Here is a 23,446-nt window from a genome sequence, read left to right as displayed (position 1 = left end):
TTTTTATTTATTTAAATTTACCATAATCTATATTTAATTTTATACGAAATTAATTAGGATTGAATTTGGAAAGAAAGATCTCTTCTGATTTTGAATTTAAACGAAAATCTGGGAAAGAGTAAAATAAGACAAAATATATTTTGTGAAAATTAATTTTTCATTGTGCATAACGTTAAAAGTATAATACAGTGTGTAAATAGATCGTCAAAAAATAGATACATCGAGATGCGGCGAGAAGAGAATAAGCTATCTTAGTGCAGGCTAGCAAAAAATATTAATCTTGAGTAAAATATATATGATTGCAAGCCCCGCGTACTCTAACAATGATGCGTTTTAAAATAACTATATATTTATAATTACTACGCTTAAAAATACATGGCATTGTTTTATCCTGTCAAGCAATGAATGTCGAATGCAATTCGTTAATTAACGCAGACTTTCCGTAGACTCTTTACTTTCTATATGCACTTAATATAAACTTGCTTCTTTAAAAATCCAATAGCTAATCTCAGTTAAAAGAGATTCTGTTCGACATTCGTTCTCATGCGTAATTCGTTTATTGCGTAGTACAATAAATAAAATATAGATTTATTTAACATAAATAAATGATGATATATTTATAGCGTCAGTTCGGCTTTTAGTAATCGGTCTGTCCCAGCACACTGTACATGATCCTCTTGAAACTATTACTCTGATGGATCTTCTCGCCTTCGTCGTCGAGCACGTTTATCTGAAAATTTAATTATTCACTGTCATTCTATATCGTCGAACTGTAAAAACGGTATACATAAATGATCTAAGTTTAATTTATGCTATGAACAAGACAATTTTATATCTCGTGAAATGGCATGCCGTGAGATTATAACACCTTAACGTGCCTTACACAAGAGAAAAAAACCAAACACCCGACAATGCAGCATAATGAAACAGCATCTGTCCTATGAATTAATTTCTCTATGCGAAAGCACTTTATGCAAAAGTAATAGAAAACGCACGTACAAGTTTCTGCAAAAATTTTAATAGTCGGTGGTGAAATCCTTAACAAAAGGAAGAGGGAAGGGACGTCTATATCCACCCTTAATAAAACAGAGGCCGAAAATTAGATTACATCTCCGATCGCGCGACGATTAAATGACAGATCTGCATTGAAATTAATATGTTTGTATGTGATGATAATTATATTAATGTGAAATAATCGCGTCATATTATAAATAATCGAACGATTCGAGATCTTTCTTTTTTAGAAAAGATAAGCGGGTCGGATCTATCATGATCTTCCAATGGTGAAATGCAACGGTCGATTATTACTAGGAGATGGTTTGGCACGACGCTTCGGTAGACGAAAAAGAAAGAAGCACAAGAGAAGTAACACCTCGTGCCAAGTTACTTATATAATCCAGTGCCGTTTCATCGTCCGGCTGTGTTCGGTAACGTTATAAGAATATTCATACGTAGTCAATAAATGTTTTTTGGTGGCAAATGATAAACACGTGAATAATTAAAAATTGTGTGATTAAGTTATTTTAAATGGCATGTTTAAATAAAATTTCATAGTATTTTAAATATGCGTTTTATGAATATATAATGATACAATATAGAGAATCTTAAGTTCAGCTCTGAGATAATATAGTCTATGCAGCAGTTGATAATAAATATATTCTTGCATAGAATCCATGCGATAACATGCGAATGAAAACTGCGTTGCTAAAATGCGTATTTCAGCCTGACAAATTTTCTTTAAAATTGTGTGGCTTAAATTAATTATTGATCAAAACGAAAAAAACGCAGATACTCACGTATGCAGGACTTTTCGGTGGAGTATGGTATATCTGTACAACAAATATCGTATTGTTTAACGCAATTCTTATGTCTTACAATACGTGTAAATACATTTAAATATATTTAAATATATATATATATATATATATATATATTCTTATTTATTTAATATATTTAAATATATTTAATATATATTAATATAATATATATTTATAAATATAAATATATAATATTGGAAAAATAAGACATTGAAGAGAAAAAAAATCAATTTTGAATTAGACGTATTATTTTATTATATCTCTTGAAAATGTAAAAAAAAAGAATGTATACCTTGTTCGATTTTTGCGGCGAAAAGACAGCGGTGCGGACCGGTTGCCTGACCTCCTGCACCTGGTCCCCGAGTTGCTCTTCTTGCAGGGCCTTGTACGCCTCGCTCTTACTCGGGTCGTACTTCACCGGCTTCTTCAAGCTGCATGTATCGCATGTGTACACAGGGATGATTTTTAATTTTTCTTTCTCTCGCTCATGCGGCTTTTATCTTTCTCTCTATCTGGATCGGTTAGCAGCGGCCGGGATTGCGATTTGCCAATTACGCAACCACGTTTTTCTTATTATTAATTTGTTCGAGAACAACTTTCAGACGCGTCCTCCAGCCGAGTTTAATCGAGAGAAATCGGTAATTCCTCATCGTGCAAATTCCATGTACATATCCGATCAGGAAGAACGCGTTCGTCGGACATTTAAAAAATTACGCTTTTTGAGAAAAAAAATTTCGCAAAGAATTGGAAAAATTAAAAAGAAAAGATTTTCTTATTGTCAAGATTCAATAAAATCTAAGAAAAAAATGTTGCAGATTTCTGAAAGGCTTATTTTCTGACACTTATTGATTTTCTAATACACTTGTGCATAGGGCAAAAAATTAAATTATATATTAAAAAGAAAAATTGATGTAAAAATTTTCAGATTGTTTTAATTTTCAAATATTAAAATTCTATGGTTAAAAAATATTTAAAAACATGTTTAAAAAATTTGTTCTCAAAAGCGTAATTTTCGAAAGTCGTCTCGAGCTATTCGTGCACGGTATCTACGATGCAAGCATACGAACACTCATCGAAGTTAGTAGATATTCTCACGTATTTTTCAACTATTGTATTGTTTATTGATTATTTACTACTCTACCACATGCAAGAGTTTATTCACTATCGTTAAAGAAAAAGCTTTTTGCGCGGATTCGCGAAAGCAGCGCGAAATTCTTAATTTCGTCTAACGTAAGTAACGCGCCTATATGACTTTCATCACTATGCAATATGAACGACAAGCTAATTTGAAATAATAATCACACATATTTTTTCAAAATATTGAAACTCAGTGGTCACGTTCGTTATATCGCAATTCAATATTTTATATAAATTCAAATATCGATATTATCTATAAAAAATATTTGTGTCTACTGTTTGAAACAAATAATTTAATTTTAAGACAATCAAATAATTTCTAATTTTAAGACAAATCAGTAGTTTACGAGATACCGTAAATTAAAAAAAAACGAATACCTATATTTTTCTAACAATTTTGTACTATAATTATTTTTCAAATTTATCAACAATTTTTCTCATTGTAACGTTTTATGATAAATTTCTTTAACAATTTAGAAATAATTTATTTAATAATCTGCGTGTATATGTATATGATTAATATACAATAATACTTCAGTAAAATAAAGGAACGTGCCCAATGAATCACGTGAAAATCGGAAAACTGCCGTCGTAGATCCGACGTGTGAGAAGCATCGGAAAACGTCTCGAACGTCTTTTACAATAATTTTTAATTTGGCTTATTGAATTGTGGCCAGACGTTCTTCGAGGAGGCAGCCTTGGCCTGCTCTTTCAAGATTTTCGCTTGCTCCTGTATTTCCTGTTTCTGTTTCAGGAAGGAAAAGTCTATGAAAATGCTGGAAAACAAACAAACCGCTACGTAAGTAATGAATCATCAGGAGAATCCGAGAGCCGCATAGGAAAAAGAAAGGAGCCAGAATGTCCTTTCTCTTTTGAACGATGGAAGATCGACGATTGCGCAATCTCGAACGAAGTAAGTCCAATTTAATTCCCCAATTGGTAATCTTTTCCGAATTAGCCTTCGTGAAAATATCCAAAAAAAAGATCATTTTTTTCACTTGCATAAATCTCTAAAAAAAACTCAGAAAATATATCTGAAAATGATTAACATTTCAAACAATATATCTAATTATATGGCTATATAAAAATTAATAGATAGAAATTGATAAAAATTTATATATATGTATATATAGTACATAAAAATTATAATTTTGCTATTTAAAAATGTCCAAATCAGTCTCCGGTTTTGAAGATATTACTGAGAGTAATAATCAAGTTTTTAAACTCATCTTTTACGACGTCATGAATTGTGTGAATTGATAATTTGTTAATTTCAATTAAGACGAAAAATCGAATTTTTTATTATCTTTATTATATGACAGATATTTGTCAAAATGTGTGAGCGGCATTCAGCGGAAAAGCCAATCTTTATTAATTGTTTATTAATTTTACCCTGTGATTGCTGCAAGCTTTACTGCGTATTAGCGATTCGTTAAATATATATATGTATATATAATTCGGTTTAAGTAGTTAAAAAATGCTAGTTAGGAGAGCTTAGTGCAATCATAAATAATGATTGATTACTTACGGGACGGCAGATGCTTGACATTTGATGGTGTCCGCGATGTTTTGTTCCGAATAGAGACCAATCGGCGAGTTGAATTGCTTATGGACAACCTAAAATAGCGAAATTTCGCGTTTACGATAGTTGTACAATACAATTCGCCGTATTATCGCACAAAACTCAAAATACAATAATTGTGGCTTGAGATCAAAACGATCGAGTTATTATTTTGTAAGCAGAAGCGTAAATGAGATTTATTTCAATCTTCTTCCTTTATTTCAATATTTATTTTTAAAACACAATTAAAATTTTAAAAAATATATGTAGTTATAATATTTTATTTATAATTTATTTTATTTATTTTGAAATTTTTGTGCAACATAAGCAGATAGATATTAATAACGCTTTATTGTGCAAAACGTCCACTGAATGTGTATTATTGTTACAATTTGTCATCAAGTTGTGTCACTTGTGACTGCGATATTACATTATGACAATTTTAGTGCTGCAAAAAAATAACCGTATATTTAGTATGTTGGCATTGGACACAATAAATGTTTAGCTAATGCCAAGTTTCCGTTTTATGTCGAAAATATACGTAAAAAAAAGTTTGATTTACAGATATAATTTATATAATTCCGTTACTACAAAAAAATAATATTTGTCATAATGTAATTAATCGTTATGCTCAAATATATTTTTAGATCGGCTCATTCGAAATTACATTTTGAACCATTCACAAAACAATCAATAATAATCAAACAATACGAAGTAAATGTTATTCAAGGTGTAGATTTACTTTAATAATCAAATAATTCAAAATTTTTTACACATTACATTAAATTTAATTTAATTTAATTTAATCATTGAAATAAAAAATTCAATTACTTAATTTAAGTAAGTTACTTTAGTGACTTAATCGAAATCGGGAGATAGTGCAAGATATATCGATTTGCAATGAAATCGATTACGTATCAATATTATTTCGGATTATAGAATTATATTACACGGACGGAAGAGTTCAGGATTTCCTGTATTAATTAATCCTGTAATAATCTCTTTACAAGTCATATATCATTATTATTAGTTATTAGTTATAGCAGAAAAAAAATCGTGTAAGAACAGAGTTCTCGTAAGATGAAACTTCCGCAAAACTCAAGTTTCTTGCGGACATATCGGATATCCAAAGAGCGTAAGCGTCGTTTCTCAAAGCGGAAGCGGCTTACGAAAGAAAGCAAAAAACGGAAGTGTGTGATCCAAACCTTTGGAACTTCATTAGGTCCCAAGACACGCTGAAGTACCGTTTCCGCCACCTGCTCAGACGACGTTTAATGAGAGATACAATTTAAGAGGACCGATTTACACGCGACCGATCCCGATTCGACAAAAACGTGTCTCTGAGGAAACGAACTTATTTCCGTATTATGACGTCGAAATCGAAAGATATATAACGGAGAATGACTCTCCATGGCGGATCATTACCTTTTGCTTCATAGCGACTTCAGGGTGAGCCGGCTCGTAATGATGGGGTGCCGCCCTGATCATCGGATTCGGATGATGTCGCAGATAGCATTCGCCGAGAGGGGCATCCTTCTTGACCTTAGCACCTGGCAAGACCAAAGGAGTCGTACGGTAGGGCTAGAAGACAGATCGTAATTGCGATATTTCGTTATTTTTTATTTTTTATTCAATTATTCATTTATAATCAAATTTAATAAAAAAGAATTTTTTTGTGTGAAAAAAAATCTTTGATCTGTCATAAAAGTCTTCAATCGATGACATTATTTGTCTATATAAATAATTTGAAAATATTTTTTGAAATATATATCTTAAAAATATAAAATCGCGATGTCTCACTATATATTATTTTAGTTTAATATTTTATTAATACATAATATTTCCCTCATTGTATGATTACTTACAATGGCTGTTATTAATATTGATAAATTAACATTGTGAAAATAATATACCGATAATAATGTGAGTAATGGGGTAGTTGATGGCATAAATTATATATATATAAGACAATATCCTGTCGAAGCGATGCCAATTAGCTAACGAGATCTAAAATAAACTATATAATAGAGGCCATGGCGATTAGATGGCTCGTTATAATCTTTGGTGCTTCTTATGTCGCCATAATTCCGAGCAACGACGAAAATAAATCGATGATGATGATATCGCATCTTAAATTAATTGATCCCGTTTCGTAACATTAATGAGGCGAGGTATGACTTAAAGAATGACGAGTTACAACAAAGTGAGACATCGTGATTTTATATTTTTAAGATATATATTTGAAAGATATTTTAAAATAATTTAGTCCAATAATGTCATTGATTGGAGACTTTTATGACAGATCAAAGATTTTTTCAAAAGTATTCTTTTTTATTCATTTCCATCGTAAACTATGTAAAAAAATTAACGCTTTTCACTAATGATAATATTCTGTTTTTGCATATGCAAATAATTCCCAGCTAGTATCAATACATTGATCGATATTTTTGGCGCGACACCGTGAACCGGAAGTGATATCATCAGACGATGACCGATTGCTTCTAAAGAAGCAAAAATTCTGCCTAGCTGGCACACACAATGAGAAAATTACATAAAGCATTCTCGTACCACGAGCGAACTTATCTTGGCAAGTTACGGATCATTACATCACATACCGTCGTTTTTGCATGACATTATGAAATTACGCGATTCGATATCGCGCATCGTCGATTCGTCATGCGACTCTTGTCTGTTTACAAGTTTGAGTTGCTGAAACATCCGTGAAAATAAGTGCAAGACGGAATCTCGTAATCTTTCGTCGTGCAAATTCCACGGAGGTTTTCGCCAAATCGCGAATTGAAAAAATAAAGTATAGTCATATAAAGAAAAAGAAATATTTCGTGAAATTTGCTCGCGGACAAACAAGCTGTCGTTTTATTTTCTGTTCTGCAAAAATAGTCATTTTTGAAGGGCAGCTCGGGATTTACGGGCAATTAATTGACCGTGATGACGCGTTGTTGGCTTCAGAATTATTGCGCGTCAAGTTAGCGAAATATATAACGGAAAAATACTAAACATTATTCAATCTGAGCGATTTGTCAGTACAATATTTTTATTAACTCTTCTATACTTTTTTTCGTAGCTCTTTCTCGAAATCTAAAATTTTAGAAACATAATTATCGCATTATCAGCTGAGATCGTGACAACTAAATAATAAATTGAATAAATTGACGAATCGAGGCCTCTGTTAAATGAACAAATTTATATTTCCAAAATACATATATAAACCAAATGTTTATATGAAACGTAAGGAGTTTGACCTCTCTTATGCCCACTGCCATTCGACGTTGGTGCTCTAATGTGCATGCTGCAACATGCATGCTGCAATGTGCATATTTTACAATTTTAGAACCGCGGTCGCGGTCGTAACAAGTTCGCGCGCGAGTTTTGCGTTTCACGTTCACGGCGTGAAATCACGCGATTACGATGATTATAAATGGGTCAGGAACGTCATTATATGTTGGAGGGTGAGCCGTTAGTGACTCTCTCGAAATAGATGAAGGCCCCGGCTAGCAAAAATAACGCGCACACCCCGAATCGCGTTACACGAGAGAACCTCTCTCTCTTTCTCTCTCTTTTTTCCTCTCCATGTTTCTTTTTAATTCGCAATTTTTTTTAACCAGGAAACATTTCTTCTCCGAGAATGAAGGAATGAGAAATGTCCCTCGCTAAAGCGTTGACAAGGTCACGGAAAAGGGAGTAGTAAAATCGTTCAGCTAAAAATGTCTAAAGGGCATTTTACTTCTATTCTGTTTCGATGACGTATGCCTCGATGTAGTGTATTTCAAACTGCATCGTAAAAATATTTAGAATAGATCTTGAAAAGACTGATTTGCTCAAAGAATATTAGTCAAAAAAATTTTATCATCTCGTCTTATAAAATTAAAGATGAATAAAAAAATATGTTCTTTCTTCTTTTTTTATATAAAGAAAATGAAATAATGAGAATATCTTTTAAACGTTAATAACTAATATTTCTGAATCAAATTAAATCTTCTTCCGAAAATGATAGAATAGTTTATTAATTGAGTTTAGTTTTGACTGATTTATCTCGTTGTTTTTTATAAAATTCTTGTTTATTTTAAGATTCTTTTTTTTATAGAATTTTCGTGTGCGCATTTTCATGCTTCGTTTTGTAAAAGGTCTCCCGCGAACTATATTCAGACGAGAGCAAAACAGCTGTTTCGCAGAGTGTTTATTACTTGGCGGCGGCGAGATGAAACTTGAACTCTTTGGAAACCGATTGGAGCAGGTTGGCAAGAGACACATTAACGAACAGACGCTTCGGTTTCATTAACTATACGCATAAAATAAAAAATTCCAATCAAGTTGAATACGTGATTACGTGACTAATAAATTCCGATTTATTCAATTTTTGACGTGAAAATTAAGTTTATATTAAAATCGCCAATCACTTTCTAACTAAAAAAAACATTGTCACATTAAGGATAAACAAATTGATTAAGAAATATCATATAGACAGAGTTTAATATATGCAAAGATATTTTATATTATTTATTTTATATATTTTAAATTCTCAATTTGCAAATGTGTGTGTGTTTCATTTGCTCGCGAAGAAAATAATAAAGTGATAAAACCTTCCAGTTGTAATACATGATATATACGTTTCTCTTGCATGAGTTTTATCGCTGCTTACTCATATATCCAAAAATAATCGTATATAATTCCTCGCTGGAGTGTTGTTCAGTAAACAAAATTTCAAAAGTTATCTCTAATTTCGACATTTTCGCGGATCAACCCTTAATAGACGTAAGGCATCACGTTCAGGACGTCGCTCTTTTTTTCTAATTAATTTTTTGGCCTTCTACATTTTTTTCGAACAAAAGGTGCGTTCGAAAAACACGAGATGTGGGTGTGTCTTTGTACATATGACGGCCTTTCGTGCTTGCGAGTAACCCAGATCCCGTTCACGAAAATAGAACGCGATACCGATGAACGGCATCTGCGATGTGCCTACGTGTGTTTTATTGCATCGCGCGTTATTAATGCACATCGCTTTAGCGTTCGCGCAATTTCGTTCTTTCATCTCGATTACGTATATCTTTCAACTCCGACCGATCGCGACGAAATCATCGGACTCTTTTTCGATACATTTCCAAGTATAATTAATTAATTTTTTCTCGAGAAATTGTTCTATATAGACACAATTATGTGTCAAGGTAAATAACGCGAAATCCAGATCGTCTGGTGATCTCATTATTCGATATCGATGTCGATGCTGAAGTTGAGCTTGCGTCTTTATCGAGTTTTATTTTAGGGTGACATGGCGAGACATAAGCGATTTTGTGCGTTTTTATATTCTGTCGTAAGCAAACCCACGCATAAATGCTATTCGGACGGAAAAAATGAATTTTAAAATCGATAATATTGTTCTAATAAACGCGTGACTCAGAAATAATAATTTTTATTTGAATAAGAAGAAATTAAAAAAAAAGATAAAAAGTCAATCTAATAAAATGAAAAGAATAATTAATAAGTACTAGAAAAACTGATACATTATTATATATTTAATTATAAAACTTTATATTATTAATTAAATAATCGAATAAATCATTTTATAAATTACAGCTTTATCTAAAATAATATACTCAGTATGTAATTATTCAGTTAATTACCGATCGGAAATTAATTAAGAAGAATGAAAGAAAAATTAAATTCTAAATCTTGACACACATATTACGTAAATACATTTTTCACTCTAAATAAATATATATCTGTCGGAAAAATTTGTCTGTGCAAAGATAAAAAAATGAACATATTCGTCGGATATTTGAAATGAATACTTTTGCGATGACAATTTAATCTCTCATCACTCGCACGCGACAGAATCCGCGAGCACATTTTGGCCGCGTTCTCGAGGAAGGTCCACGTTCAAGGGCAAGGGAGATTCGCCTTGCAATTACACGGTCGCCTACGTGGGTTTTCGCTATAATTTGATCGTCTCTTTTCTAACAAACCGACGAAATGTTTCTCTTGCTTCTTTCGTACCCAGTAAACGGCCGCCTCCTCCTCCTTCGGTTGATGCTCGATGTTGTAACGATAGACGGTTGTGTAAGCGGGCATCTTCTCGTCCCGTCGAGAGGCGTCCCGCGGGAACTTCCTCGCGATTTCTACGATTCTTTTCCCTCGGAAAAACTTGTCACCCTTTCTCGCGCGGCAACCCCTTTCGCGAGCCACGTAATATCGCTCGCGTCGTCCCTCGTTCGCGACTCTCGCCGGATTATTCGCGCTTAAGCACTACTGGCTCGACGAGAGCGCGGGCGGCACTAACTCTGGCCTTTTCCACGCGACTCTTCTCTCTCTCTTTCCGGAGAGGAGACCTCTCTCGAATACCCTCGCTTTCGTTTCACATACTTAACTCTTTGACACTGGAAGCTTGTCTTTCAACTGTCATTAGTCGGATACTTTTCGGAACTTTTAGAGATTCGATGGCAATTATAATCGATTTATCCCATTGAGAAACCAGATAAATCATCAAAATCGCCTGAACAATCGAAATCTTTTCTCTTTCTCTTTGATAAGAAAAAGGAAAATGTATAGATAACATTGTGTAAAAAATATTACATAAAGAGAGAGAGATTTATAAAACATTTTTTTAGATATTCCTAAAAATTTAGATCATTTTATTTATTCAGTTTTATTTATCATAGTTCAGAGCTTCTAAGGTTTATTCCTATACAAATAATTGATTATTGCTACAAGATGATCGCGTAAAATGTTTTTATTGGCAACGGACTTTCGCGATGAGAGATTAACAAGAGAGTTACTCCAATTGCCAAGATTTACTAGTAAATCTTTCTTTTCCTTTTGTCATGTATTTATAGAAATGCATACAAAATATTTTGGACATCGTGCATTCTTTCTCGCAATCAGACATTTCCAAAATTCGACGGTCGTGATATTTTTAAAACAGGCAAAAAAGTGTTCATAAATTTTTTTAAGTAAATTTTTAGAAAATTAACATATTGTCTTCTCTCTAAGTTTATGTGATCTTGAAAAAAGGAAAAATCAAGTAAACTATTTTCAATTTAAATATTATTAACGTGCATTGCGTTTTTTTGTCTGATGTGTCACGGGAGAGGAAGAGATTTGATGAATTTTCCATTTAGGATCCCAATAGAATGAGATGAAATAGTGACTAGGCGAATATAGGAGGCCAAAGTATAGAAGACGACGACGTCCTGAATCCGCGGGATGTATATCGGATCGGGGCAGGCAGAGGCGGGTTTCGATGCAAAAGCGATATTTATAGCGTGTGGCAACCGGCTCTACCGACGTACTTTCCGGCATCGTGGCGGGCCAACAAAAATATATTCACACTTCGGACTTCCCACGAATAAAGGCCCCTTCGTGCCTCCGTTTCGCGCTAAGCCGCGGCGATGCACGGTGCATCCTGTTGCAGCTGGCGAATAGTAATAGCAATACGATTAGCGACGTAAACACGAAGATATGAAGACGACTTCCCTTTCCGAAGTTTCGTCGGTATCGTTTTCGCGAAACGAGTGAGAAATACTCCGTCAAACGACATCTAGACTCAAAAGTGTCGCATTGCAAATCATTGCCATCGCCGTTAAAATCGTTAATCAAAATTTTGCGTACTTGTTTGTCTTTATAAATTATTCGATCAATTAGTCAATTTCGTAGTGTTATTTGTTCTCTTGAAAATCTTTGATTTTAGAAAAATTATGGATAAGAACTCTATATATATATATATATATATATATATATATATATATATATATATATATATATTATACTTTAATATACGATTATTAATTGGAAAAAGTATTTAATTTTATAATTTTGTGTTTCCACATAATTATATATTTACGGTTTTATTTTCTATATATTATCTTGTAAATAAATTCATTTGTATTAAATTTTTCTATACGCTCCATTATGCGATAGCTTAATGCAATAATCAGGCCAGAAGCTTTCGTTGGCTTAAATAACTATTTCAAAACAAGCAAGATAGACGAGTTAAACGTGACAAATGTCCTGTCACACTATACCATTAGTATGATCTAACGATGAGTTATTGGATTTCAAAGTGAAGAAGGAATTATTTCGGAACCGATTCAAGCTTGCCAGACACTTTCATACAGACTTAAGAAATCGGAATAAACATTGTTGTTTATTATTTATAATAATTTATGTTTCTAAATCATACCTACGTCAAACAGTTCAATATATATATTAATATTATATTTTATAATTACCATTGCAATCTATTTTTTTATAATCCAAATTATTATTTTATATATTTTTAGATACGTAGTGTATAAGAATGGTTTTGTCATATGGATTCATATTTACAACAGCGTTCTGGCCGTTCTTCTATAAACGCGCAAAGCATTGAAAAACAAATAGAAAAAGGACATTTATGACTTAACGATAGAGACAAGAATTTATGACGGGACAGTTTCTATACTTAGTATTTTAGTATCTACTTTTAGTGCCCGCTTGCATAATTCCGCATGAAACTGTCAGTCATAGCCGAACACTGGCGCCTGCTAGTATATAATGCAATAATGCATAATCATTATTTAAATAACACTTAAAATATTTATAAATTAAATAACTCTACCATTTAAATATTTTAAAATATTTTTATATACCGCGGGATATCTGTTTAGATCATTATATATGAGGCCTGAGATATGTGAATATTTTTCGATATCAATGCCACGTTTCTGCTCGTCCAAATTATTTCAATCCGATATAAGAAAGAAAAATAAATATCGCGATTGGACCTTAATTTATACGCAAGAAAACAAAGTCGATTATTTCTTCGCGCGGATCAATGAACTTTCTAGCGAGTTTGCATTGTCGACATATGTTCGGAAATTTCAATTCAATCTGTTCTAACTATAAAATGCATTTTGTTCAATCACAATTGTTCCTATGGAACATTATCGATCTGTTGTAATAGATAGATTTAGACAAATTCATCAATGAATAACAAAAAATTAATAGTTTTTTAATATAATCATTAGGATTTCGTTTAAGATAAAGAAAGTTTTTATTATTTTATAAATTTAACGAAATTGTCTTATTTTTATCTTATTTTATACAAATAAATTTCATTATTCTCATTTCTATATATATGTGTGATTTATAATCATGTATTTCAATACATATTTTCATTTAAACAAGAAAATCTTTTTTGTTATTTCAATAAGAATAATTTCGTATAATTCGTATAAAAAATGCACATTTGAAATACCTGCGACAAATGAACTCTCTCTTCGCGGATCTCATCACGATGATCATGTGGCAAAACGATCGTGCTACGAAGACTGCATTCGGGGCTCGGTATCGGTATGTATTCTTCGACTGAAGGCGGCGGTATCGGGCTCTTCGGTAATTCTTGAGGATACTCCTTTTGCTGTTTGTACCTACGTAAAAAATTTGCAAAAGATATTAGTAACATACAATAAATAATGCATTTTATGTTGCAAAATACAGGGAGTTGTGCAGTTTTTCGACGATTACCTTCAAGTATAAAAAAATAAATTAATATATTTCGATTTTTAAAAAAAATGCAATTAAATATATAAATAATTTTAATAAGATAAATGAGAGAAATAAATTTATAAAGTTTATAATATAATGTAAAATTAAAATATACAGACTGCAATTTTTTGAAACAAAAAAAGTTAGAGATAGTTTAACGTGTAAAATTGAGAATTCTAGAGTAAAATATATGATATATATAATATATAATACGTATGTAAAATTCATATTATGTGTAAAACAAAATTAAAATTGTATGCAGGAAAATGAATTTTAATTTTATATTCGATGATAAAAGTTACTGTTTCATTAGATATTTAAAAAAGGGTTAAAGGCGATCGTTGATGTAAGAGCGAAGTAGTATAAGTCAATGTAATAGCGGGCAAAAATGTCAATTGTGTTTTGTACGAAGAAGGAAACTATAATTAATCGAGGAAGCGAATTAATCAGCGGCGGCGTTACGTAGTGGCGAATGCGATATTGTGCAAGAGCAACAATGAATAACATTACAACGGCATTATCAATCAAAAAACGCGTAATAATGGAGATAATATTGCATTCTGACAGACTAGTGACCGCAGCCCCGTCGCCAAATCTGGACTTGAAAACTGTGGATGGTAGAGGTGACACGGTGATAGTAGTGTCGGTGGTAATACGTGATGATGTCGTGGCTCTCGACGACTCAGACCTTTCGACGACTAGCTTTATGGTTTCGGAGTTTTGGAGAAGGTTCTGTGCATCTACATGCCTCATGTCGCGCGTGTCATAATCGTCGATTTTCTTGATCACATCACCCCTCTGGAGCGCTTCGTTCTCCGACTGCAATCAGAAATATTGATTCGATATTATTGTTAGCAACAATTATATTATTATATTATAATTTGTTGAAATAATTATTATAATTTGTAAGATATATTATTATTATTATTAACAGAAAATAATCAGATATAATCTTAAGTACTGAAAATACGTGACAAGAAGCAAGATCTTAAAAAATTTATTTTTCGAAAAATTATAGAATATTCTCTAAATGGTTTAATACAATGGCATGTAAAATAATTTAAAGAAATAATTATTTACATTCGATGATGCTTCACTCAGATAAATTCGATGATAGATCTTAAAAGGAAAAATTAATATATCCATCAGGAAACTTGATAAATAATAAAGCTAAATATAAGGGAAGGAATGAATATATTATTAGAAATAAGACAAAATTATGGGAGGAAAAATAAATAAAAGATAAAAAGAGAATTAAATAAAAGCTGGCGAACTTCTATATCTTTAATTTATGCAATGTTACGTACTTATGCCCAAAATATACAAAAATTAAGACTGCCTGATTGGACGATGTTTTTGCGCAAGCAAATAGAATGCATTGGTACACATCGTGTATCAATGTCAACGGGCGCTAGATCGAATCGTTGATTTGAAAATTTCTTGGCAACCCTCTCCACTATTTCTCTCTATTTCAAATGTTCACGGTATTGTGTTACGTTCTACACTCATTGTTTGGTCGCGATTTGCAAATGCCAGCGCGAAATCGAAGCCAAGTAAGCAGACGCCGAAATCGAGACACGAAGCCTTATTAATGGGAGACTATTTGTTCTGTCGGATAAAAATTATTATCCGGCATGTTATCAAATTTTTCACATGATTAAATGACGTAAAAATATCTAATATATATATATATATATATATATATATATATATATTTTTTTTTTTTTTTTATTATCGCACATTGTTTTGGATTCGCTGATCAGTGACTCTATATTGTAATTCGGCAAACTTAGTTTAGAATATTTAAAAGAGAGCTTTAAGAGAATAGCTTTTCAACATTGCGAGTAAATCATAAATATCAAATCAAATTATATAATTTTCATATACTTATTGATTGTCATTTTAATATATTAATCATCAAATATCAATTATCAAATGTCAACAACAATAATATCGATAGAACATAATTCATTTTTATTTAAATAGTTGAAGAATGCATTATTTTTTATTGTTTCCTTAAATTTATCTTCCTATTTTATTATCACTTGTTGTCGTTTCTCTCAAAGATCATAATCATTTCTTTACGTTTTGGAGCCAGAATAAACTCCAATATATTGGAATACATTTGAAAAACGAATGCATTTCGTCAACTTGCTATTCTATATAGTCAATTTCATCCGAAAATGAAAGGAATAAGACAAGAAGGAATCGGAATTAAATCGAGAAGAAGAAGACTCACGCGGGTGACAATGATCGGTGTGTCCAGATCAGCTCCTCCAGCGATTCTTATACCCCAAGGCCTGCCTGTGCCGGGTCTCTTGAGCTTCACGATCACCGTGTGCCTTCTCGTCATACTCTAAACTCGGTCCAGTTAATTCACCACCACCAATAACAACAACAACAACAACCACCACGACAACAAGCACCTAATCAATCGATCGATCAATCACGAGATGCACTAGGTGAGCAGAATGAAGAGAGCCTCTCGCAAGTGAGAAGGGGATTTTCACAGAAGAAAATAAGACGTCGCGCGAATACGGCGCGAGCGATAGATCTCCCGGATCTCGTGGTCGCTCTCTGCTACACTACTGAGATAGTAGCTGCAGCTGTAGCACTTGCCGACTATATGCCGACTTTGACAGAGCCCTGAGCAGCGAGAGAGGAAAAGACAGATAAAGAGAGAGAGAGAAGGAGCCTTAGTTGCCTAACTCTAAAACAGAGACTATCGCAAAGTTTAATCTCTCTCTCTCTTTCCTTCTGTTTCTTCGCTATTCTGGCCCCATTTCGAATTGGCATACTGCGCCGATGTATTGTTCTGGTGATCCGACTTGCACTCATTTCTTTGGCATCCGTCGTGTGCGTGCGTGCGTGCGTAAATACATTATAGACACTTTTGGGAGAGAGATGCAATATTTGCATCCGCGAAGGACATCGCGAGAAGGATCTTTGAAGACATAGATGAGAGAGAGGATCTCTGAACTAATGAAGAAGTCTCCCGTTTTTCTTATTGCATTTCTATTTTCCTGTTTTCTGGAAATGTCAATCTCTTATAATTTTTTGAAGGATAAAAGTATAGAGACGTAAATTAACAAAAGATAAATCTTTTAATCGCAAAATTTATTTCTTGTTAATTTATGTGATTTTATACAAAAATTAATTTGTGCTCGGGTTATAGGATTTTTCTAGGAGAAGCGGTTTGTAAATGCATGCCAGCTTGTTAAAATTAAAAAAGAAAACTATAAAACAAAAAATATAGCTTGAACATCATATATGGTATTATGTTTAATCCAATCGTTTGCAGAAATTAACAGATGATAAGACAATAGAATTTATATGCAAATAAAATAATAAATGGTAAACATCAGGGAGAGACAAGATCAAAATTTTCTGATGAATAAAATTTATATTTTACAATAGTGTAATTTTACACTTTAACGATACAATTTAAAACACATTTCGAATATATGTTTTATAAACAATCTGTAAATGGGACAAACATATATAAAACAATACATGAAAAAGTTTATGAGTGAAAGAGAAAAAAAGAATATACATTACATATTTCATCACACCAAATTCCGATAGATTCTTCAACACATTTGATGCTTGATCATTATTTACATATTTGTTAATTTTTAGTATTAAACAAATAAGAGAAAGTACTTTATTTAAAATTAATCCAAGATTAGATAATTATTTATATCTTTAGAAGATTTAATTTGCTAAGAGACCACTTGATTTCCAATACTAAAATTTCTGCGATTGCTGTCATCAAATTATTTAATTGAACATGTAATAAATTATGTATATTAAATGATTGTAATACTCAATTAAATATAGCTTTAATTTCATTCCTCACAAAGCAAAAATTTAAACCCGTCGAAGAAAATCTGTCAGAATTAATAAAGATGAAAGATCTTAAAAACAGATGTATAATTAAACTGTAATTCACAAAGAAATTAAGAGGCAACAGGGAATTCACAAGAAAATTAAGGGACGACTTCTTCCAGCTCGTACTCACATAGGTCTCATAAAAGTGGCCTATGGAGAACTTAAGAGCCATCCTAGATTCGTTAAAATCTGTTTATCCTATCGCTTTTCCCTCGTTTATTCCTGATGAAACACTCGCGCTTCTCTTCCGCCGTGCGACGTTCACGGACGGCGAGAAACTTCTCCCCTGTGGGGATCGATGTAATTAATTTGGCTGTGATTAACGAAGACTATAGATCCGGAGATGGGACAAAGAAAGAAAGAATGAAAGATGAAAAGAGAAGAGAACACGCGTATACGCGTTATACGACTTAAATTAGCAACCTATAGCGCTAAAGGTTAGTTAATCACGGTCTTCGTTCTAGTGACTCACTTTATCTTAATTTATACGATCATTAAAATTATGCGCGACATTGGCAAATTAGCGACAATTCATTATGAATCACCATTTAATTATAAGCTACGAGATGTAAAAAAAACCTGGACAATAATTCTTTAGCCTGCGAATTCGTGGCAATAAATTACTGGCATCAGAGAATATATATATTTATTATTATTATAAAATATAACATAGATATAAAAACATTAAAATATAATGCAATAGAAAATAATAACGTATAAAAATAGTGATATATTACCATTGATGAATTACATATATTCATAAAAATGATTATAAAATCCAGATCGATGCGGAATATAGATTTCTTTGTGTTACAGGTATTCCTGAGTGATTGCACGGCTGATGACCAATCGTCGTATTTCATTGGTACCCGCGCCAACGTCGTAAAGCTTCGCGTCTCGCAATAATCTTCCCGTCACATAATCATTGACGTATCCATTACCACCTGTTAAACGATTAAAAATTAGAAAGACAGATAAATATGTCGATCTAACTAAACTTCGGTAAATATTAAAAAATTTAGATATTTTTTATACTTATTGTTAGTATAAAATTCTTGTCTTATACTATTTTCTTTTTCCGTTTGATAAATAATTTACCAAGTATCTGCATGGCGTTTATGGCTGCTTTCACGGCATTCTCGGTACAAAATAACAACGCCGCGGCGCAATCCTTACGATTCGTGTGACCAGCATCGCAAGATCTCGCGACGGAGTACAAGTAACTTCTGCTCGCGGTTAAAGTCATGTACATGTCCGCAATCTTTGCCTGAAGCGTGATTATAGCGTCAGATAATATTAATAATTTTTTCAGCAAAAGTAGAGCATGTGATCTTACCTGTATCAATTGAAATTGCGCGAGATATTGGTCGAATTGCTTTCTCGTATGAGCGTATTCAAAAGCGATGTCGCAAGAAGCTTGTAGAATTCTAGAAGTTGCATTATTGCACATCTTCTTATAAACACTTGTTTATAATTAAAATAAACGTGTAAACACTTATCTATCGATATTCTTAAAACAAAAATAAATCTTTAAGAATAAAATTCCTAAGATCTATCATATCTTTTCGTGAAACACGCATACATATATATAATTATATGTATAATATGTAAGTTGCATATAAATATTAAAAAACTACAATTCTTATTTTTATAAAAAGCCGATTATAAAAAATGCGTCCATTTCAATAATCATTTCAAAGTTTATTTTAATAAAATATAAAGCATAAGTACTCGTGAAGAAAAAAACGAGAAGTAGATTTTAAAGATTTCAAATTTTGTATTATATCTTTCAACATTCTTTAAGTACTTACCCTAGAGGTCCAGCGGCCAATACTAATCGTTCCAAATCCAATCCGCTGAGCAGAACATAAACGCCCTTATTAACTTCTCCTAGAACGTTGGCGGCTGTAATTTTAACAATGATAATCGATAACACAATATAACATATATTGTATATATATATATATACATACATATATATATCGTATAACATTAAAATATCTATATCTGCGTCTCTCAGATGCTACACACCTGGAATTTTACAATCCTCGAAAATTAATTCGCAAGTGTTAGAACCGCGCATTCCTAGCTTGTCCAACTTTTGCGCCGTGCTAAATCCTTCTGTATCTTTCTCGACGATGAAGGTGGTGATACCGTGCTGCGGCTTGTCCGCGTTCGGGTCAGTTCTCGCGTAGACGACCAAGGTACCCGCGTCCGGGCCATTGGTGATCCAAAATTTATTACCATTCAATACGTAATAATCGTTTTTCTTTTCAGCTCGTAATTTCATGGAGGTCACATCAGATCCAGACCCCGGTTCCGACATCGCCAGTGCGCCAATGTGCTCACCGCTGCACAGCTGAAAAATTTCATGTAATTATTAATATAATATATATAAATATATATTATTATATAAATATATATTACAAATGATATGAATATGTCAATGATATATTCATATTATTATTAATTATATTATTATGTGAAATGAATTCGATGCGAATTTGACTCTATACAATAAAGATATTTGAACACTTTTTAATCTACGTGAAAGCGTTTTATTTGTAGTAACTGTTATAAGCTTATAAAATCTAGATTTTCTTATTAATTATAAGTATATATATTTGTTTTGTGAAATTTATTTATATTCCCAAGAAATTTATATATCGAAATATTTTTTTATGATATTATACAACATCAGATGTGTATATATATACATGAAAAAAATTTGTTAATTTGACTAAATCTTTCAATTAAATATTATTTTATTAATTGAACATATAAAAAAATATTTAAATTAAATATATTAAATCTAACAAGACCTATATTTGATTTAAATACTATATAATAGATAGGTTCAATATTAACAAAATAATTATTATATTTATAGTTGAAAGGTTTAGTCAAATTAACAATATTTTTTATACGCTGTGTATATGGAAACGAGTTTTACCTTAGGCAAGTATTTGTGTTTTTGTTCCTCTGTGCCATGTTTATGGATTTGATTAACGCAGAGATTCGAATGCGCACCATAACTGAGAGCAATAGCAGCTGATGCTCTACTCAATTCCTCGACGATAATTACATGATCGAGATAGGTGCCGCCTGTACCGCCATATTCCGGCTTCACCGTGATGCCCAGCAGGCCCAATTTCCCCAATTCTTTCCAGAATGTCTATATTGTATCATTTTTAAATAAAAATTACTATTTTGAGGGATTCGATTTGACACAAAAATTAATTAATTTAATTTGCGTTGCAATTTGCGATTTAGATTTTCTTAATTTTAAATGCGATTTTATTTTATTTTTTAAATTTCTTATACTTACTCTCAGTTCATCGAAATTATTTTTCTTGTCAATCTCGGCAGCTTTAGGCGCCAGGTTCTTCTGCGCAAAATTGAAAACGAGCGAGCGAAGCTGAAAAAAGAATAACGATATTAATATTAAATTAATTTAACATAATGCAGAAAATTTGAATAGTTTAAGAAAAAGGAAGGGTATATATATATATAAAAGAATATGTTGAATGGCAAAGAAAAGCTAATATTTTAAACGCAGTTATTTTTTCATTATGATTCATAACGTTATTAATAAAAATTAATAAAAAAAAGTTTTATACCTCAATTAGATATTATATATAATTTATATACAAAAATACTGAAACAAAAATTTCGTCGATCTTTTCTAATTTAATAAATAAAAAGAACCGATAAAAGAATATTGCATATAGATGCGACGCTATATATTTATTAAATAAAAAGAACCGATGAAAGAATATTGCATATAGATGCAACGCTATATATTCGCTCCAAAGCGCGAGATGTTCTTCATCCTAATTGGTTCACCATAGACATTTCGAAGTGAACATAGTGTTAAACGAAATGCATCCTATATCGGAACACACGTGCGATCACGTGATCATTGCACTCATGGTGCATTTCTGCATTCCATTTGACGATATTTTTGCTCCGAAGGGGAGCAGCCTTTCTATGACTGATAACGTCAATCACAAAAGCACAATAATATCAACATCCCTTATAGAAATTTATCACTATTAATGCCAATTTGTCACTTATTTTGAGTACTTAAATTACTGTATATCAGTATTTTATTAAGTACTCGAAATAAGTGATTAATTGGCGTTACTAGTGATAAATTTCTATAAGAGATGCTGATAAATAATAATGAATAATATATATTTTTATATGCACATGCATTTTTATAAGTATACAAATTTGCGATTATAATAATAAATGAGCAATGACTTCGCGCGATATAAATATATATATATATATATATGACAACTCACACACATGCAGGACATATGTATGATATAAAGCATGAAAGTCACTATAACCTCTCTCTGTTCATTGCTTAACCCGAAGATACTCTCGTCGATCTTGCAATAGCTGGACGCATAATTCACATTCACAATTTTATTAGCGCGATTCGCGAGACCGAAATTTATATGTTGCAAAACGACAAAACGACGTGTCGAGATCATTTTCCCTTCTTCGATCGATTAGGAATAATTTCGGATCAATATTACTTTTTATACGTGAAGTATGCCCTTTAAGGTCGATTAAGAATATCTCGATTGTAATCTATTCGTTAAAAAGTATTGCACTGATGTTTGTAGAGGTCGAATAAAAAAAGCGCCAAATATTGAATGTTGAATAATTTCAATAGAATGAACAAAAATCGAATGAGTCAGTGTAAACGCATGTTATGAGAATTTTGTACTAAAACTATATATATATATATATATGACGATAAAAGACTGACGACATATATATGATAATAAGTGAATGAATAAACTAATTATGCAATAACATTAAATTCTGATAACGCCGATATATTTATCAAAATCGATATAAAAAAATCATCGCTTATATATATATGTTTAAAATTGATATATATACCTTTTATTTTTTATCAGTAATCAGATAGGAGAAGAAATATCGACGTCCTTATCTGAAATAATTGATTAATTAATATTAGAAATAATTTAATAGAGGTATATGGTAATTATAATTTAAAGAAGTAATAATTTAAATTTTTATAGATTATATATATATATAATTATAATATATACAAACTATTTATATTAAGATGCAAATTAAAACCTTATGTTAAATTGCAACTATATTTGTATAATAATTTAATATTTGTTTTTTTGCGTAATAAAAAAAACAAGCAGAGGTGTATGATCTCTTTAAACATGCTTCTCCTAACCTAACTTGACTTTCCATGATCTATATAGAAATAGAGAAAGGAGTGTCAAAAAAATCTTTTATATATTTAAATACAGGTTGACGGCACGGAAAATACCAAATTAAAAAAAAAACCATGGTCTATATATATTTTTTTTTTCTCGTACTAAATATACTAATATTACATATATCTAATAATAATATTTATTAATCTTTTGAAACAGTTTCTATTCATTTTTCATGTAATCTAATATATTATTTCGATATATACATGTATGTATATATGTAT

General features: G+C 31.7%; 2 protein-coding genes across 5 annotated transcripts; both read right to left on the bottom strand.

Moving 5' to 3' along the window:
* Window positions 1–136: 136 nt before the first annotated feature.
* Zasp66 (PDZ_signaling and DUF4749 domain-containing protein Zasp66) lies at window positions 137–18,186 on the bottom strand. Of its 3 annotated transcripts, none has more exons than XM_029303773.2 (9): window positions 18,074–18,186; window positions 14,618–14,871; window positions 13,763–13,934; window positions 5,941–6,096; window positions 5,721–5,771; window positions 4,483–4,571; window positions 2,110–2,248; window positions 1,797–1,829; window positions 137–730 (listed from the first exon to the last, which is right to left on the bottom strand). In XM_029303773.2, the coding sequence occupies exons 1-9, from the start codon at window positions 18,113–18,115 to the stop codon at window positions 638–640; spliced, it is 1,029 nt and encodes a 342-aa protein (XP_029159606.1). In that variant the 5' UTR covers window positions 18,116–18,186; the 3' UTR covers window positions 137–637. The 3 variants fall into 3 exon arrangements, with proteins under 3 accessions (XP_029159606.1, XP_029159586.1, XP_029159600.1); XM_029303753.2 differs by lacking the exon at window positions 18,074–18,186 and adding an exon at window positions 16,292–16,677; XM_029303767.2 differs by lacking the exons at window positions 5,721–5,771; window positions 18,074–18,186 and adding an exon at window positions 16,292–16,680.
* A 500-nt stretch (window positions 18,187–18,686) lies between these two features.
* On the bottom strand, window positions 18,687–22,681 carry LOC114931608 (isovaleryl-CoA dehydrogenase, mitochondrial). Of its 2 annotated transcripts, none has more exons than XM_029303738.2 (8): window positions 22,254–22,681; window positions 21,272–21,361; window positions 20,897–21,118; window positions 19,975–20,302; window positions 19,755–19,848; window positions 19,280–19,370; window positions 19,042–19,210; window positions 18,687–18,887 (listed from the first exon to the last, which is right to left on the bottom strand). In XM_029303738.2, the coding sequence occupies exons 1-8, from the start codon at window positions 22,446–22,448 to the stop codon at window positions 18,754–18,756; spliced, it is 1,323 nt and encodes a 440-aa protein (XP_029159571.2). In that variant the 5' UTR covers window positions 22,449–22,681; the 3' UTR covers window positions 18,687–18,753. The 2 variants fall into 2 exon arrangements, with proteins under 2 accessions (XP_029159571.2, XP_029159575.2); XM_029303742.2 differs by having other exon boundaries at window positions 22,302–22,681.
* Window positions 22,682–23,446: the final 765 nt, after the last annotated feature.

This window comes from Nylanderia fulva, unplaced genomic scaffold (genome assembly GCF_048542155.1).
Source record: "Nylanderia fulva isolate GAGA-0341 unplaced genomic scaffold, ASM4854215v1 Scaffold23, whole genome shotgun sequence".
In the NCBI taxonomy this organism is placed as follows: domain Eukaryota; kingdom Metazoa; phylum Arthropoda; class Insecta; order Hymenoptera; family Formicidae; genus Nylanderia; species Nylanderia fulva.
Note: the sequence above shows the minus strand (reverse complement) of the source record. Positions and strands in the feature narration are given on the sequence as shown.